This window comes from Leptosomus discolor, chromosome Z (genome assembly GCF_034619465.1).
Source record: "Leptosomus discolor isolate bLepDis1 chromosome Z, bLepDis1.hap2, whole genome shotgun sequence".
NCBI classification, from domain to species: domain Eukaryota; kingdom Metazoa; phylum Chordata; class Aves; order Leptosomiformes; family Leptosomidae; genus Leptosomus; species Leptosomus discolor.
In genome coordinates, this window is record NC_141419.1 from 81139336 (window position 1) to 81156663 (window position 17328).

Consider the following 17328-nt stretch of genomic DNA (forward strand, 5'->3'; position numbering starts at 1 on the left):
CACCCCTGTGAAAGATGGGTGAGAAAAGGCTAGATGAAATGCTTCTGCCCAGATAATGGAGGACATTGTGAGACTGAGGTTTTCAAAAGACAGGATGGTTCAAACCTGTCCTGATTTGTCTGATCTTTGCTAAGGCTATAGCAAGAGCTTTCTTTTTAAAGAAACAGGTGTCAGCTAACAGTGGAAGCTGTTCAGGTCAGCTAACAAAAAAAACCCCAATGAAACAGAACCAAAAAACCTCAGACCATGATTTTATTTTTTCTCAACGACAAACATTTGCCTCTTGTCATCCAGATGTGCAAAAAAACCGCCAAACCGCAAACCCAACACCAATTGAAGAATCCCTCAACTCTGAGATCAGGGATAAGAACAGGACCACTCTGTCCCCAAGAACCCTGGTTTTCTTAGCTGCTTCTTTGGCCCTACTATGCCCTACCTCTTCCAGACAGTCTTATCCCCTTTCTACAGCTCCAACAACATTACCTGTAGAGCCAGTGCATTTCAGATACTGCCTTTGGAAAGCGGGGTAGTTGGCTTTAGTTGGCAGCTCGGTGCTCTGTGGCAGATGGCCCCACGCCAAGAGTGTCACACAGTGACAGCTGGGACACTCCCAAAGGCACCAACCACCATGGGAGTTGGAGACCTCTGTTCATTTCCCCATTCATGAGACGGAGTACTGTTCAGTCAATACACTGAACAGTGTTAAGACCAGAAGATGAGAGGGCACGGTATCAGTTCCCTTGCTAAAGGAGACACTCCAAAAGCTGCTGCAGCACATGGTTACTATGTGGTTTCTTAAGCCTGGGGCCTTTTGTTCAACTTTCATGAAAAACTTTTGTTATCAAAATGTATTTTATTCTTAACAGGGTAGTTAGAATGCTATGGGTATCCCTGATTAGCATTTCCATTTTCCCTTGCAGTCACAGAAAGCCATTTCATCTTGCTTCACTGGTCAGGGGCCAGGAAATCTTACTTCGAGGTTTGTGAAAAATTGATTTTTACAAAAAGAGACATTTCTGACTGAAGAAAAATCTCTAGTAAAATGAGCAAGAGGTCCAATGTGAAATATATTTCAAATCTGGTTCAGCACAAAAAAGCTGTGGTTAACTGAATTAGGAAAACTAAAATCTTTTTTTTATGCCAGGTAGAGCAGATGGTATTAAAATTCCTCTTCAGCTTGTCTGGAGCGAGAGCGTTTCAGTTCCAGCAGTCTCTCCACAGTGTCTGCAATTGTACGCTCACCATGCACCTTGTTGTCTCGGGTGCGGATGTTAACTGTTCCACTTGCCTTCTCCTTTTCACCAACAACTAGAAACAACCAAGACGCAGAGTGAATTTAACATTTGGCAAGCTCGTTTTTCCCCTCCCCATTCCCTTAAAAAACTTAGGCATACTAAACAAAAATTCTAAAAAGCCTACCAAACAACACACCAAACCCTTCTTTGCCCTCCTCCCAGCTCCCCCCACTTAGAGCTGTAACAGCCAATAGCCTTATTTAATCTCGTATCATTAACAGGTTTCAGTATGCTATGAACAGCCACTTAGCAAAGTACAAGTAAAGAGAAAAGTAAACTTGGTAAGTCCAGCTTGACTGACTTCTTATTAGAGAGAACAAAGTCACAATAAGAAATAAATATGCAGTACTCCATGGGCAAACATCAGAAAGACAACTTGACTGTAAATAACCAATAGCTATTTGTTTTCTTTACAGGGACAGCAAGACAGTTTATTGGAAAATCCCAAAGCTATCTTACTTAAACATTAAGATACAGATACCAAGATTATATATATATGTCTCATTACTAATATAAATTTTATATAATATACTTGGAGATTGCTACAGGAGATAGTATTTCTCTGGTACTCAATCCACATTTAGTCCGTTAACTCTTTGAAACAACCTCTGAACATGAATTAGGGGAGATTTTTCCCTGATAGGCTGATCATTTTTTTGTGCTCTTGAAGGCAAAATGTGATTGCGTCTTATCAGTATCATACGCTTAAAGTTTTAAAGAACAGAAGAACTTAATTCGTGATTCGACTAATTACTCTATGGGTATAGTTTCTCTGTCTAAGGCAGCTCCTACTCTAATGGATCCCAGATAGTTTCAGGATCAATGCTAAAGCCTCGATTTACTTGTCACGACTAACATCAAATCACATACTTCAGGGTCAGTTTCAAACTGTCCCTGCATCACCCTCTTGTGGAAGAGCCCTTCTGCTACATGTGCACATCCAGCTCAGAAGTGCACGGCAGCTGAGTGCAGTGAAGTATGGCACTGCTTCTGCTACACTGAAATGAGAGCATAAATTATTGGAGAGGGGGTGGTAGAAAAATTGCTCAACAATCTGACTGACAAAAGGGCAAGAGATTATATATGTCTCCACATTGCTGACCAGAAGAGAGCAAAGACCTTTTTCTAAAGCAGCAGTAATGCCTTGGGCCACAGTGACCTCATTTCTGTGACTCTATACAAGCCAGGAATGCCTGCCATGTAGGCAGGAGAGGCTCTCTGGAATGAGGGCTCTTATGAACAAAGTGACCTAAAACACTCACTACCACTCTCTGCCTTGTTCACAGAAGATCAAATCTTTTAACCTATGCAAGAAAGGTTTTTCAGCCAGGATAAGGTAACAAATGCACTATACATTACCCAAAATAAAGTTATACTGTGCCAGCTGAGCATTTCTGATCTTCTTGTTCAGTGTGCACCCAGGATCTACATCAACGTCTGCCATTAATCCAGCGTTGTGGAAGTGCTGCCTGACCTAGGAGAAAAAGTACTTAAGTTGTCACTACAAGATATTCATGACAATGGACTATTTATGACTTGTAGACTTAAGCCAGTCAAGCTTATCTGACCCCTAAAACAAAGACACCGTCATTGGCTCAGGCATGGGAGGTGAGCCCAGTTCAAGAAATGAGAACAGGTCAGCTATCATGCAAGTACATACACACTAAATAACACAGCGGTGATGTGAACATAAAATGTTTTGGGCTGAACAGTGGTTTGAGTTTGATATTGCGAGAGGCAGCAGGATGCTGAAGGTTTCTGATTATATTTTTTTATTATTTTGCAGACTATTTTATTTTTGTCTAATGTGCTTGAAAGAAATACAGGAGAAGGTCTGCTGGATGCTAAATACGCAAAGACCCATCTTCATCTTTCTTACTGCTTTTGCAAGATGCACATGGCCATGGGAGACTAGAACCTGAAGGGTAAGACAGCTTTTGAGCTAGAGAGAAAACCTAAGTTTTCCAAAAATAGAAGTGTCACAAAGATCAGCATTTGTTGTTTAGATACCCAAAATCTGTTTCAGGTCCTCTTTGAGATACATCTACAACATCAGCAGCTAATTGTCATTGCAATGACAATGATATAATGCAATATGCAAAGACTTGTAACATTTATCTGGGACAAATACTACTAATACTTAACAACCAAGTACCTCAGCTAAATAAAATATACCGAAAAAAGTACCCCAAAATCACATACGTCACCTTTTGAGCGTACTCATCACATGTTGGTCCCACTGGTACCACCATTACTTGCTGTGGGGACAGCCAGAGCGGCCTTCAATAAACAAACAGAACAAGTTTATACAGCTTTCAGTATTTTTTTTGGCATGAAAAATCCCCTGAACAGATAGGACTAAAATCTACAGAAGAGATTCATAAAGCCAGTGACTTACATTGGGACCAGAGGTGATGACAGCCCTGTATTAGTCACAATTTACCTCCCCAAAAGAACTGAGTGTCTAGAAGAATTGCAGTGTGGACAAAAGTACTTTTTAACCTGAAGATTCAAGTTGTGTTTTACAACAGACAACAAGTCATAATTAACTTGTGGAGCTTATTACTAACTAATCATGGGAAAACATTTACTTTTGAATCTTGTTATAATCAGTGGGGTCATCCCCATCAGGTATTACACTGCAGCAGGCAAAGGAGATGACCTACATAAATGACCTGTTGCAAGGCAGCCCAGCTGCAAAAGCAAAGTTGAGAGATACACACGTTGGGCAGACAAGGTGTATGCTGCACCTGTATGAGTGGGGTCATGTAGGGGCTACCATAACTAGAACAGCTTAATATATAAAAGATGGTTCAGAAGGAATTGCCCTATGGTACACCTACGGCACGTAGATCTCTGTAGCAAGCAAGTAGAATAAACCCTCCTGATTCTTGCATGCCTGGGGCTAATTTCTCTTCCACATTAAGTGTTTGCTTGAACTGAAATTAAAAAAAAAATATCTGTTTTTCAACATTACCATTTGCCTCCATAGTTCTCCGTTAGAATGGCGATCATTCTCTCCACAGATCCCAAGATAGCCCGGTGAATGATAACCGGTCTTGTCTTGTCATTACCATCATGGCTGTGAAGAAAGGTGGGTTTTTTTTTTAATGTAAGTTTTTTTCCTGATGTAAACTTATGCTTGTAAGTGACAGGAAAGTTAGATTATATAGCAAGTAAACCCACCAGCCTCTGTGCTTACCTGACAAAGGTGAGGTTAAATCTGACTGGCAGCTGGAAGTCAAGCTGGATTGTAGCACATTGGTGGTAGCGGCCAATGGCATCTTTAATCTGAATGTCAATCTTTGAGGAAAAAAAAAAGACAAACTTTTACCAGTTTAAGATACAAGCATGCCCCGCTGAAAGCAAACTCATTGTTTTAAGATGGAAGGTTTCACTCAGCACAGAGGAACTGTGGTTTATATTTATCTATAAATACACGTGGTTTATATTTATCTATAAGAACAAAAAAATATTTCTATAAATATATGTAACTATGTATTCAGCATACTTTTACTTCGGCCTACATTAGGACTTAAATGACTTGCAGGGTCTGATGGAAAAAATATTAAGAGCTAAAAAGAAGGTGAGCAAAGAGAGAGACATTATTTCAGGGGGAAACTACATGTAATACCTCGGCCTATTTTTTGTGAGTTTCTGTCTGGGACTTTCACAGATCTCACCAATAATGAGATTTCTTAAACCTCAAACTGGCAAACTTGCAGTCCTGTATTATGCAGTATTTGAATACTCTGCAGCTTGTGTTACAAATTCGGCGCACAAACATGGGGTGAGAATCCTGCTGCTAAATAGTCCACTTACCAGTAGGGTCATGTTAATCAACGACACTTGTTCTGCGATGAGTATCAACAGTCAAGCCTACTCTTTCTATTGCAACTTACACTTTCATCCTGAGTACACTTAGGGTACAAGTTAGACAGAGAGATGGACAGAAAACAGCAGATTTGTAGTGTCCTGACCTTATTTATTTATCACATTGTTCTCTTATTCATCATTTTACGAGTATGGCTGTATGTTGGGGCTGTGTGCCTTATTTTAATTTATGTATCAAACAAACAGACCGGTGTTTTATTAACTGAAGTTCTAAATGTCTTTCAATTTCGCATTCAGAAGCCAGAGTTTATCATAGTTCAGCTACTCACCAAAGAGCTTCTACCAACATACATTATTTACAACCTTCTTTAATTTCAAATCACCCAGTTATAGAGTAGGAAAAAAACCAAAACAAAACACAAGTAGTTTAAAGGTACCCTAATGTAGAGCTTAACTTAACAATTTAGTTTAACTGGTTTCCATTAAAACCAGCGCAAAATGCTACATGTTTGCTCACCTTACTTTAGCTACAGTACACCAGGAGCAAGTATAAGGTTAATTTAGATTAACAAAGGTTCCTGGAGATATTTGCCTTTTCATATCATCCCAGGAAATTACTGAATCTGGTTTGCATTTCACATTACAAATGATTAGCTGCTATAAACACATTTCACCTACAACTCATAAAATGAAATTGATTCAATTAGCATACAAAGAGAGAAATCACAGCCAGTTTACTAGATGGCTGAATATAGACGTAAGTGCAGTGTAGGTTTATTAGGGAAAGATTTACAAGTAATTTTCTAAGTCTCTCTGTCCTTATGCTCAAAAATACCAGAAATTTCTAAAAAGCTCTACTTAATCGGTGCAAAATAAAGAGACAGCTTTAAAAAACCCCAATAACACCAGAAAACCAATGCAAGAGGCTTTTTAAGATACCAAAACCCACCAGAAACTCAATGCAGCTACAAAAACTGTGCCAGTAAAAGCAACATTTTTCAAAAATTTGTTTTACTAATAAGTTTTAGTTTTTCTCATGACTTAGGATTCCCTTATCACCGACAGGATTACTCGAAATGCAGCAACTGCTGTGGTAATACAGATCTTACAGTGCCACCTTCTGTTCATGTCTCCCACTAAACCAATCAGCTCTGCTTAAGCAGCAAATAGTTTATATGTGTAAACCGAGTTTAATCAATTAAATTAGTGTTAAAGCTATGTGAAAACCAGGATCACAGAGTATTATTTCTCTCTCAAGTACGTCAGAGCTTATGTATCTGGAAAACCACAAAATTTCAGCCATACAGCATCTTACAATAGTGTTAGTAACTATAAAAAAAAAAATCCCCTCTTCCTAATCCCAGCTCTTAACAATCTCAGCTTGTTCCAGGTCATCACTTTAAGAACCAGTTTTGTTCTATAGCCTCCAGCCAAACCTAAAGATCACCAATGTTTTAGAAACACATACTGACATTGAAAAATTTAGTTCTAACATTACATTGGAAGGGAATCTGCAGGACATTAAGTGAAAAATAAAAATTGTCTTTACCAAGAAGATAATGAATAAACCCCAAGAGCTTCACCATACTATTTTCTCCCCCTTGCTCACAATAACATATGAAGAACATTATTTATGTATTAACAGCATTTAGTGTCCACCTGTATTTGTTTAATTAACTTAGAGCAGAATGTTAACTAGATGGAGACTTTGTCTTGGTCAGGTATCTATTTGAAGTCATCCAGCAAACATTCTGCATAAATGGATGCCCAACACTTGTCCTTCTGGGGAAAGCAACATTTAGCATCATTTTGTAAACACATGAAGGCTTTAGGTGTTTTCTGCTCATCCGCTATACTGAAAAGAACAGTATTTGCATGCTACCCCTACTGCCAAGATTACGGTAGAATCAATGGAAAGCAAGGAATTGTACAACTTTCAATCTGCTTCATCCAAACAATTAAAAGCCTAACGCAGCTAGGGGTTAGCAACGTACTAACCTTGGGTCCGTAGAAAGCTCCATCGCCAGGGTTTAACTCCCACTTCTCACCAAAGTCATTGAGGCTGTTTTCAAGTTGCTAGAGATAAACGACACATATGCTCAGTGTTTCTCAATCATTTGCCATCTTTCCATGTTACAGCACGAGGTCAGCCTGCTGCTACAGACCTGTGACACTACCAGTTCTCAGTACTCTCACTTACTGCTGCAACTCATTTTCTGAAAAAGGAAAGTTTTGGAAGAGCCCCAGCTAAAAAAAAAAAAAAAGTTCAAATTTAAACAAACAAAATCAATGCATTCATTTTGGAAGAGGCCAAATAAGCACCCTTAGCTAAGGTGCAAGAATTTTTTATGCCAGATTCAAAGTCTGTAGATAATATTGAGAGGGGATCCACCCTGATACACCTAATGTCTATTCCTGTCTTCTCTCCAGCACTGCACCTGCAGGGGCTAACTCTATCCCTTTAATCATGAAAGCAACCTTCCTTTCAGAAGATGGCTGTAAGTCTTATTACAGGAGTTGCCAGAATTAGTCCTCTTCCTCCTTTTTTTTTTTTTTTAATTATCAAAAAAAAGTAAAAGGAGAGAGAGGGAGAGAGAGGTAATTTGATTCTGACATGGAGATTGCTGCTGTATGAAGAGTAAGCTATTTACAGCAGCCAGAGTGAATTGAAGACAGTTATTAAATGTACACTGTTCATGTCCAGCTGTCACTGTGCCTCCCAGAAGGCAGTATGTTTTTACAGGACTTCCAGCTGCAGCCTTTTTTTCATATAAAAGGTTAATAAAACTACTATTTACCTTTTCAGCTTGATTCCACACTTCAATATCTCCCAGGTACTTTTCAGGACGAGTGGAGAGATTCAGTTTAAAGGAAAATCCAAATACATCATACACAGTACGCAAGAACTGCAGACAACTCTTTATCTCCTCTTCAATCTTTATAAGAATAGAAAGAAAGTCTCAAATATGCAAAATTCAGTTAATCTGACTTTAATATCAAATTTCATGTAACAGCAGCCCATACCTGCTCCATAGCACAGAATATGTGAGCATCATCCTGCTGGAACCGACGTACTCGAGTGAGTCCCGTAAGAGCTCCTGACAGTTCATTACGATGCAGAACACCAAAATCAGCCAACCGCAATGGCAGCTCACGCCATGATCTTGGGCGATGATCAAACATAAGGCTGAAGGAAAAGTTTATTACTTGAAGCTCATCCAGAATCAAAGTTCTGCAAAGAACAGCCAATGAGAAGCAGCCACTACCTAAGCAGATGCCCATAATGCCAATGACGTAATCAGAATACAATCATCATTCACATCTAGTTTTGCCAGGAAAACAAATACAGATATCCTTTTATAGCAGGCAGGCTTCCCCCGCCTCACAGAGAGAAGATAGAACAGCTCCTAAATCTGAGCATTAACACCTGAATGCCTAAATCGCCACAAAACTGACAATGCCCCAGTATCTATTTTGGATATCCAGGTTTTGTAGCACCAAGGTAAGCTTCAGGTCTAAACCACAGTCACTCTAATGATGGAAAAATTACATTTTTCAATGTCTCAAGTAAAGAGAGAACACAGACCACAGGACTCTTAATTACATCACTCCTGACAGCGTGTCACATCTGGATACCTGATGATAGCCATCTTTGCAATTAAGCAGGCACACAAAACAGGATTATGATTATTTTTTTTTTTTTTATTCAGCATCATCTTTGGTAAACTGGATTTGCTATGTATTTACCAGTGTCCTGGACAGTTCATAGGCTTCAGAGCAAAGACTTCTTTCTCCACTTCAAAGGAAAACATGTTGTCACTGTAATGCTGCCAGTGCCCTGAAGTCATCCATAGTTTGCTGTTGAAAACATTTGGAGTGACAACCTCCTGGAATCCACGTTTTCGATATTCACTCTAAAACAGATCAAATACATAATATAACTAACAGAGCAAACAGAAGTAATGGTACTCAGCCTTCAATCTGCAGCCATAAAAATATACAAATACTGCCCTACAAAAGTCCATGACTGGATAACAGAAGAGAAAGAGGAGAGAAAAGGAACAGGAGAGAAAAATTCAAGTTGGACACACCAGGATACATCCCTTCCACCAACACCACCCTTCCCCCATACATTTCCTCTGTAGTAAGCAAGAAGAACAAGTTTCCTCCCTGCAATCAAAGCAGTAGTTTCTAATTATTCAATGACACTTGGTAGTACATTGCAGCCCAAATATACAATAATAAGACAGACTTTAAATATTACAACAGGAAGATCAGGATTTTTTTTTCCTACACATAATTTTATAACAAATAGTTCCACAAGGCCAAATTCAATAAGTTTATGAAAACAAATCAATATGCATCAGTGGAACAGCTGTAGTATGAGCTTAGCTGTACTATTAGATGTCAAAGAACTCATATTATAAAGCATATATAAAACATCACTACTTTAACTGCGGGTATAAAGTATTGATAAAAACATAACTTAGCAGAGATTGTGACAAGACCAATTCAAAGAAACCAGGCTTCTTTAGTTCCGTGGCTTACAGAATTGAGATTAAACTAACTTGAAATGAAGGGCTGTTAATACTGTTATATGTAGCATGCTGTTATGTATTTTTTCTAAAATTAAGCAATTTCTTCTAGAAGATTTCCAAAAGACATTACTTACCCGAATGAATTCAATTAATGTGTTATAAATGTAAGCTCCTTTTGGCAAGAAAAAACAGCTACCAGGGCTGAGCTCATGAAAGAAAAACAGTTCTTGGTCCTGCAGAAAAATATTTGAAAAACTTAGTATTTGTACACCACCTTTTTCACTTAACATTCACAAATTAATAACTACTGAGTTGGCATCACTAATCAAAGTTTTAAAAAAACTAAAAAAATAGCAATACCAATAGATCAGATGCATTTTCAGTATTGTTCATACCTCCATCCTTACTTAGAGGGGAAGGCAATTGTTCAGTTTCCTGTTTCATGACTGATGCTCCAAAACTTCATGTTTACGTGTAACTCCTGTGCCCCCACAGCTCCCTTTGTACACTGACAAGTAACGTTTAGTTCTGCTTCTGCAGCGAATTGTTTGCACGTGAACTGAATGTGTGAACTGTACTTGGCTAATGTGACAAACTGTGCACATGCTTGAGGACTCTGTACAGTGAATTCTTCTGTATATTTTTCTGATGTCCTAGCAGCAGACCTTGTAACAGTGGTCAGGACTATCAATAGTCTGACAGGGGTTTACGTCTAAAAAATGAAACCAAAAACCAACCAACGAAAAGACCATAGAAATGTATTAGGGATTCTGAAATCACACACAAGAAAAAGAACTGTGAGCCAACACATGGCAGCAAACTCTAAGAACAAGCACTGCCTGCAGACTGAAGCGTTCAAGTTTTGCAGACCAAAGTATCCATGTTCTGTTCTGATTGATCTGTGGAATAACGACATCATTGTGTTTGAAACGGTGAGAAGTCTAAAGAGAAGTTATTCGCTTTAGGACTTCTGATGCTCTTTGAGAGAAAAGCACCTGACTTTACAAATCAACTGAAAATAAAATTGTGTCACATCTTAGTCGTGGCAGCAAGTACATGCTGTCTCTGAGATGATCCTAGTTAAGGGGTTAGATCCACACAGTGTTTGTGAAACACATTACCAGAAAAACTGTCTCACCCGCCCAATTTTTCTGTGATCTCTGCTTTTAGCCTCCTCCTGGAATTTCTCCCATTCCTTCAGCATTTTTGCATCTGGGAACGAAATGCCATAGATCCGCTGAAGGGATTCCATATCAGCCTTTCCTTCCCAATAGGTAGAAGAATTCTGCATGCAAAAAAGAAATGAAACCATGAAGAAAAGGAGGAGCCTCCATGTTTTACTACTACTGCCTGCTATGAAAAGTCATGCAATTATTAAGAAATCACTATACTTAATGTAGAACAACTAAGGCATAAGAAAGTTTTAATCTTAAATTCAGATCACTGATTAGCAAAATCCAGAAAGAACAGGTGAACAGAATATGTAAAAATTATTTCAAGCTTGCTCTTGTCTTTTTTTAAGCCCGTTTGCTCTCTTTGTAGCCATCCTATTCCAACTGTTTATTCACACTCGGCTATAATCATCAGCTGAGCACCAAACAGAAACTCCAAATGATACAGTTCAAGCAAGATTTAGGCTACACTCATGCTCCTAACCACGCTGGAAGCATAGGTCCTGACCACCTAGTTGGGCTTCGCACCATTTAAATACAATTCTAGCACACAACCCTGTCCCAGTTTGTTACACTGAGTTTTTGGCCAGGTCACCCATTTCACGGTACATTCTTGGATAAGCCACTATTGTACTGCCCCAAGACAGCAACACGTTTTCAGCGAAAACATTTGTCTAAGGCAGCTTCAGCACTTACCTTATGAATTTTTATGGTCTTTATCTTGCCAGTATGTCTGACATGAGGCCCTCTGCATAAATCTATCAAGGGACCACACCTAAGAATAGGAAAACATTCATTTGGTGTATTTCATCCTAGAAAGTTATATCCAGTAATATTATGATGCATGTCTAATTACCTGTATACTGTTGTAGTTGGAGTATTGACCTTCTCATTCAGGATGCGACACTTGAATTTATTATACTGAGAAGAAAAGCAACACACATATTCATTCACTCCTTGCTAAACAAGAGAACTGGCCAGCAGTTTAAATTACCTGCAAACCTAATGCTACGCTGCATCAAAACAAGATTATAAAAGACAGACAGACAGTCAAGTAGTGGAGTAAGCTGTCCAGAGAGCACGTTGTGCAGTCTCTGTCCTTACAGGTTTTGAAGGCCCAACTGGACATGCCCTGGCCTGACTTCAGTGTTCCACCCATGCCCTGTGCATGAGACTGGACTGGAGGCCTTCAGAGGGACCTTCCAACCTTAATGACACTGTGATACTCCTGATGTCATAACAGCGAAAACAGTAACGTCTATCTCAGGAATGCCAGAAAATTATTCACAGCTAGGTATTAAAGGATCTGCTTTTACTGATGCTTGGACTTTCTCAGAAGTCCTTATTCTAAAAAGTGTTTTATGAAGCTTTCTGAATGCACCAGTACATGCAGTTATAGTTATCACTGCAGAATTTTACTAACAGACAATATAATACAGACATATAACATAACTGCACATAATATACTGAAAATTCACATCTGTGGGAAATGGATGAAGAACATGGCTTCAAGGATTCTGCCAAGGTCACCAAGAGGAAGAATAAGAACACTTACAGTTGCAGAAAACCTAATGCACATTCCTGAGAACTTAAGAATTACACATTCGCTCATTTTTTTGTTAAGTATCACCAATAAGAACATATCACTTAAAAAAGTTAATTTGATAGACCTTCCTCTACCACTGACAGAACACATAGCTGAAGTTAGAAATATTTTAACTGCACGATGCTAGAAACAACCTTCTAAAACAGCCTACCTTAAACATTTCAAGCAGTGTTTCCTTCTTAACTTCCAGTCTTTCAAAGGCTTGTTTTTCCTTCATTATCTTTTTGCATAACATTTCCAAAGCAGAGAAATCATTACTTGATACACCACTAAAATAAACACACAGAAGAAAGCGAATCATTCTTGCTTTCACTTGCAATTTCTAATCCAGCGGCAATGCACTAGCTCATGGATGGGGCACACCACAAAGAACAATGCAATCTGCAGTAGTGCAGATGACTTTTTTCCAGGAACAAGCAAGTATCAGAAATTTTGCTGTGACTGCCATCTCCTCACTCTTAAAAGCAAAAATACAAGACCTACCCTTCCTCAAGGAACATGTCATAATAAAATCCATTTTCTATTGGTGGGCCATAGCACAAACAGCCACCATAGATTCGCTCCATAGCTTCACCCATTATGTGAGCACTTGAGTGCCAGTATACCTAATGGAAGTAAAGAAAAGAGGGGATCAGTTTGAATACACACAATGCATTTCTGAGTATTTTATTTAAAACCTTTTCTAAAACAAGGATGCTTGATGCAGATCCCAAATTACAGAGTCTCCGGAACAGAAGTGACCTGCCCAGCAACACTCTCACCCTAAGCGCCAGTATTTCCAAAAGGTAACATTGGAAAATTGTTTACAGCCTGGTACCAAGTAATTGTTATTTTCAAGTATTGTTGAAATGATTCAATTATTGTCAAGCAGGCAGAAATGAGTTCAGGAACTTTTTTTTTTTCTTCTATAAACTTCCACCATTCAGCTCTGCATAAGGACCAAAAGGTGTACTGTCCACATAAAGTTATGGTCCTAATCCAAAGATTTTATGCATAGGAAGTCCTGAACTGAAGTAGTGCAGTTCATAAAGTTAAAATTTACACTCCATCTTCTAGTACACCTGAGGTTTTGACAAATTAAAACCAAATCTATAGGACTTCAGTCTGCTTTTATTTGCATGGACCAGAAAACAAATCTCACAGGAGCCATCATTCAGCCAATATGAAACCCTAAGTCTGAATGCAAGACCTCTGTGATGAGTTTGACTGACAGCTTCTTGTACCACATGATTTTTTCTAAAGAGAGAATTTACAAATTTATTGGATATCCACATTTATCTGAATAAGCAGCCAAAATAAAGTGTGTGCTTTTGCGTGTACAAAGCAAAAGAGCAGCCTACTCTTGACTGTACACAAGACAGTACTTTCGTACTCAATACTGTTTTCAAAGTCAGTGCTGAGAAGCGAGTTCAAAAGACCTAGTTTACATTAACATGAAGGCTGCAAATATAAAATTCTAACAAGAAGACACTTGACATGAAATACAGCAGCTGCTAGCAGACTTGGCTACAAATACACAGCAGAAGTTTTATTAGCTGCAGTACCGCATGTCCCTTGTAAGGAACTACCAGAAAATGCAGATGTACCTACATAGCAAACCTGTTCCCAGCTCCTCAGCTTTTGAACAGAGTAAAGATGCAAATAACTACTTGAGGCTGAGTTCAATGCAAATCCAACAGCAAACAAGTTTTGGTAGAAGATACTCACTGCTTGAGCCTCTTCATCATCAAACTTAAGCAGCTCCAGGGTACAATCCTCCTCCAAAGGACGGTCTAGATCCCAAACCATCTTGTTCACTTTAGCAATAACAGTGTTGTCAGCTAAGCCCTGACTACAGAATAAATACATGGTATATAATCTTTTGAAATCAGCAAGCAGAAGTTCCCCAAATTTGCCCTTCATGTTCAGTAAGATTTCCAGGAGTGCTCATAAATTCCAAATAAAAGAGCAGTTTAGCCAGTTTTGAACAGTCATGAAAATCCTACTCACACCTCAGTGATGAGGGACAAAAACTGTGCTTGACTGTATACTCGACACTCATACATTCATCAACATATTTAACTTAGAGGCAGCCACCTCAAAGTACTAAGCTGACTTCAAAATCCTACTGCAATAAAAGACAGAGCTTCTATTTTAAAAATCATGAAATAGCATTTCTGATGTAGTAACTCTACAGTTTTGCTTCTACTAGGTAAAAAACCCTTTCCTCGACCCCAAATCACAAAGCAAAGAAGGTTCCAATGACAAAGCACCTAAGCATGAAAAAAATGGCATTTCACCTCCAGGAATCAGCCAGTTTTTGTCATTTTAAGTGTCAGGCTGTCCAGTGTGCATTGTTCAAACCTACTCCACAGCAAGTCTGAGTAACTCAGAGATGTGCAATGCTCTTTTGGATGGGTATCTCCCATGCAAGCAAAAATGCAGTTAAGTGAAAGATACTCGTACTGTTAACTCTCTCTGAAATCAACTGGAACACCACCCAGCAGTCATCTTTTACAGATCAATGCAAACTGTTTTGCATGTGGTAACGTTCAAACTGATATGAGTAAATTTATTCGCAAATCAGTTCTTAATGCAACAACAGTTCTTGCAGGGAAAAACATGTCAGTACTGTCTGTCTAAAGGATCTCAATCATATTCTTCTTTAATTTCAGAAACTGTATCTTCATAAGGCAAAAAAATTGCACTTCAAAACTAAAACCCTGTTGGTTACCTCCAGTTTATTATATACAAGATGACTTGAGAAGAGTTGAGATAAATGACTGCGAGGTTATATGTTATTCATACCCTCACAGGCACAACCTGCAGACACAGAGCTATCCGAAAATGATTTGACTGTACCACAAAATAGAATCTTACCTAATTCCACAAGCGATTTGATAAGGAGTAGTCTTCCAAGATTCAGCATCAACCTGCTTGCCATCGGGTAAGGTAACTTTAATGGGTTTACTGTCATTTGCAGCTCTTTCTGCAAGGAGTGCATCATGTTCAGCTTTAAGTTTATTGTACATCTCTAAACGCTCATTAATAAATGCAGGCCAGGGATTCAGCTATATATAATAAAGACAAATGAAAAAATCAACAGATTATTAATCTAATATCACATTATGTCAAGAACATAAACAGAATGGATATACTTTTCACAAGCAGCTATGTGACCATATCTACATAAGTGCTATATCTAACAAATTGTCATTATTATTACAGATTAATTAAATAGTATTAATTATATAGTAAAGTTGTAAGACTTCAGCTTAATGATAATTATTACTTTGAAATGTACCACTGTATACCTGTTTAATAAACTGCATATATGTTAATAAGCTAGTACATAGTTTATTAAACACCTGTTTAATAAGCCACACAAGGACAAAAATACATTTGAAATTACTGTAGAAGTTCAACATAGAAATATTCTTTTTTATTAGGTCAAAGAAGTGAGGGAACACCTCTACCCTGAGCCACGCGGACAGGAACTGACTCCAGCCTATACCTCACGTAATGACGTCAGGAGTCTTGGGCATACCCACGGTTATACAGCTATGCAGCTGGCTCAGGATTAGTGCGGGCTAGCAGCTGGCCTTCTCTGTGCAGTCAGAGGGATCTGTGATTGCCCACTATGAACACGGAAAAGGCGGAGCACCTTACACAGGCTTTCCTCACCCCTGAGATCCACTACCTACCTCCTAGTGCAAACGGGCACAGTGAAAAGCATAACCAAGCAGCAACTATGGAAATCGGAGCTGCTCTCCCATTACACCAATACAACTTGTGTAAAAAGCAACAAAGTCACCTCATCACAAACTTTGGGAAATAAAAGATAGTGGGAAAAGGGTAACGCCAGATAAAATACTTGAGCAGGATGAACTGCAGCAATACCAGCAGTAGATAACAACCAGGCGACCGTATCTTTCAACCCCCCTCCGTGGCCCAAGGGCCGCTCACCTCTGTCCGCCCTCCATCGCTGACCCCTTCCTTCATTTTCTTCTTTCCGCAGTCTGCTTTTTTTTCTTCCCCAGCATGTACCTGAGGAAGGCGAGCACCATTTCTTCATTCACCAGCAGCCGCTCACACCTACGGTGCTCTAACCCCCCTTAGCCCCACACACCAAAGAGACCCGACCTCTTCGCCCCGGGAAACCCCAGCCCACCTCGCTTCTCTTTCATCATCAGGTGAATCCCACCGCCTTTCCACCCGGCTCCCCCAGAGCTGGGGAAACCTCCTTCGACCCGCTACAAGGGTGGGGGGGGAAGAGGCCTAGCTCCCTCCTGCCACCAGCACTGCTCCTCCTGACAGGGCTGCCCCCCTCCAGGCCTGACGCGGGACCAAGGGGATGTCCCGCCTCAGGACACCCCTCGGCCCGCGGCGAGGGGCAGAGAGCCGGTGCTCCAACGCGACCCGCCGCCGCCGAGCCGGGCCCACCTGGCTGTCAGCGCCCGCCATTGTCGCACGCGGAGCCGCCCGGCGCAGCTGGCAAGGGGCGGGAACGGCCCCGCGCAGGCGCGTCTCGGCCGCCGCAGCTGATGCAACCGGGGGCGGCCGCACCGACCCGCCCCGGACCGAGCCGCCGCGACCGCGCCAATGGCACCGCCCGGGGGGGGGTGTGGCCAGGTGGCGGCGCGACGCGAAGGGGGGGGCCGGGCCTGTGAGGGGGGTGGGGACTGTGAGGGGCCTCAGCAGCGCAAGAAGGAAGGAGGCGCTGACGCAGCCGCTGAGGGCGGGAAGCGGGGCCGCGGGGCCCGTGTGCCCACAGCCCTGCCCCCGCCGCTCCTGCGGGCAGAAACGTAGCCAGCCTTTCCTCTCCAGCAGGGCCGTAGGGCCCCGCCAGGGTGGCAGGGGCTGGGGTGTCACTCAGGGAGACGTAGCTACTGAGGCAGAGAGTC

At 40.5% G+C, this 17328-nt stretch overlaps 1 protein-coding gene across 1 annotated transcript; it reads right to left on the reverse strand.

The window, feature by feature from the left end:
- Window positions 1-234: 234 nt before the first annotated feature.
- Window positions 235-16903, reverse strand: TARS1 (threonyl-tRNA synthetase 1). The gene is made up of 19 exons (XM_086480498.1): window positions 16868-16903; window positions 16391-16471; window positions 15305-15495; window positions 14153-14276; window positions 12929-13050; window positions 12597-12714; window positions 11696-11760; window positions 11536-11614; window positions 10806-10952; window positions 9802-9900; window positions 8877-9043; window positions 8154-8316; window positions 7928-8065; window positions 7128-7205; window positions 4498-4598; window positions 4273-4377; window positions 3503-3575; window positions 2655-2769; window positions 235-1308 (listed from the first exon to the last, which is right to left on the reverse strand). The coding sequence occupies exons 1-19, from the start codon at window positions 16886-16888 to the stop codon at window positions 1160-1162; spliced, it is 2136 nt and encodes a 711-aa protein (XP_086336624.1). The 5' UTR covers window positions 16889-16903; the 3' UTR covers window positions 235-1159.
- Window positions 16904-17328: the final 425 nt, after the last annotated feature.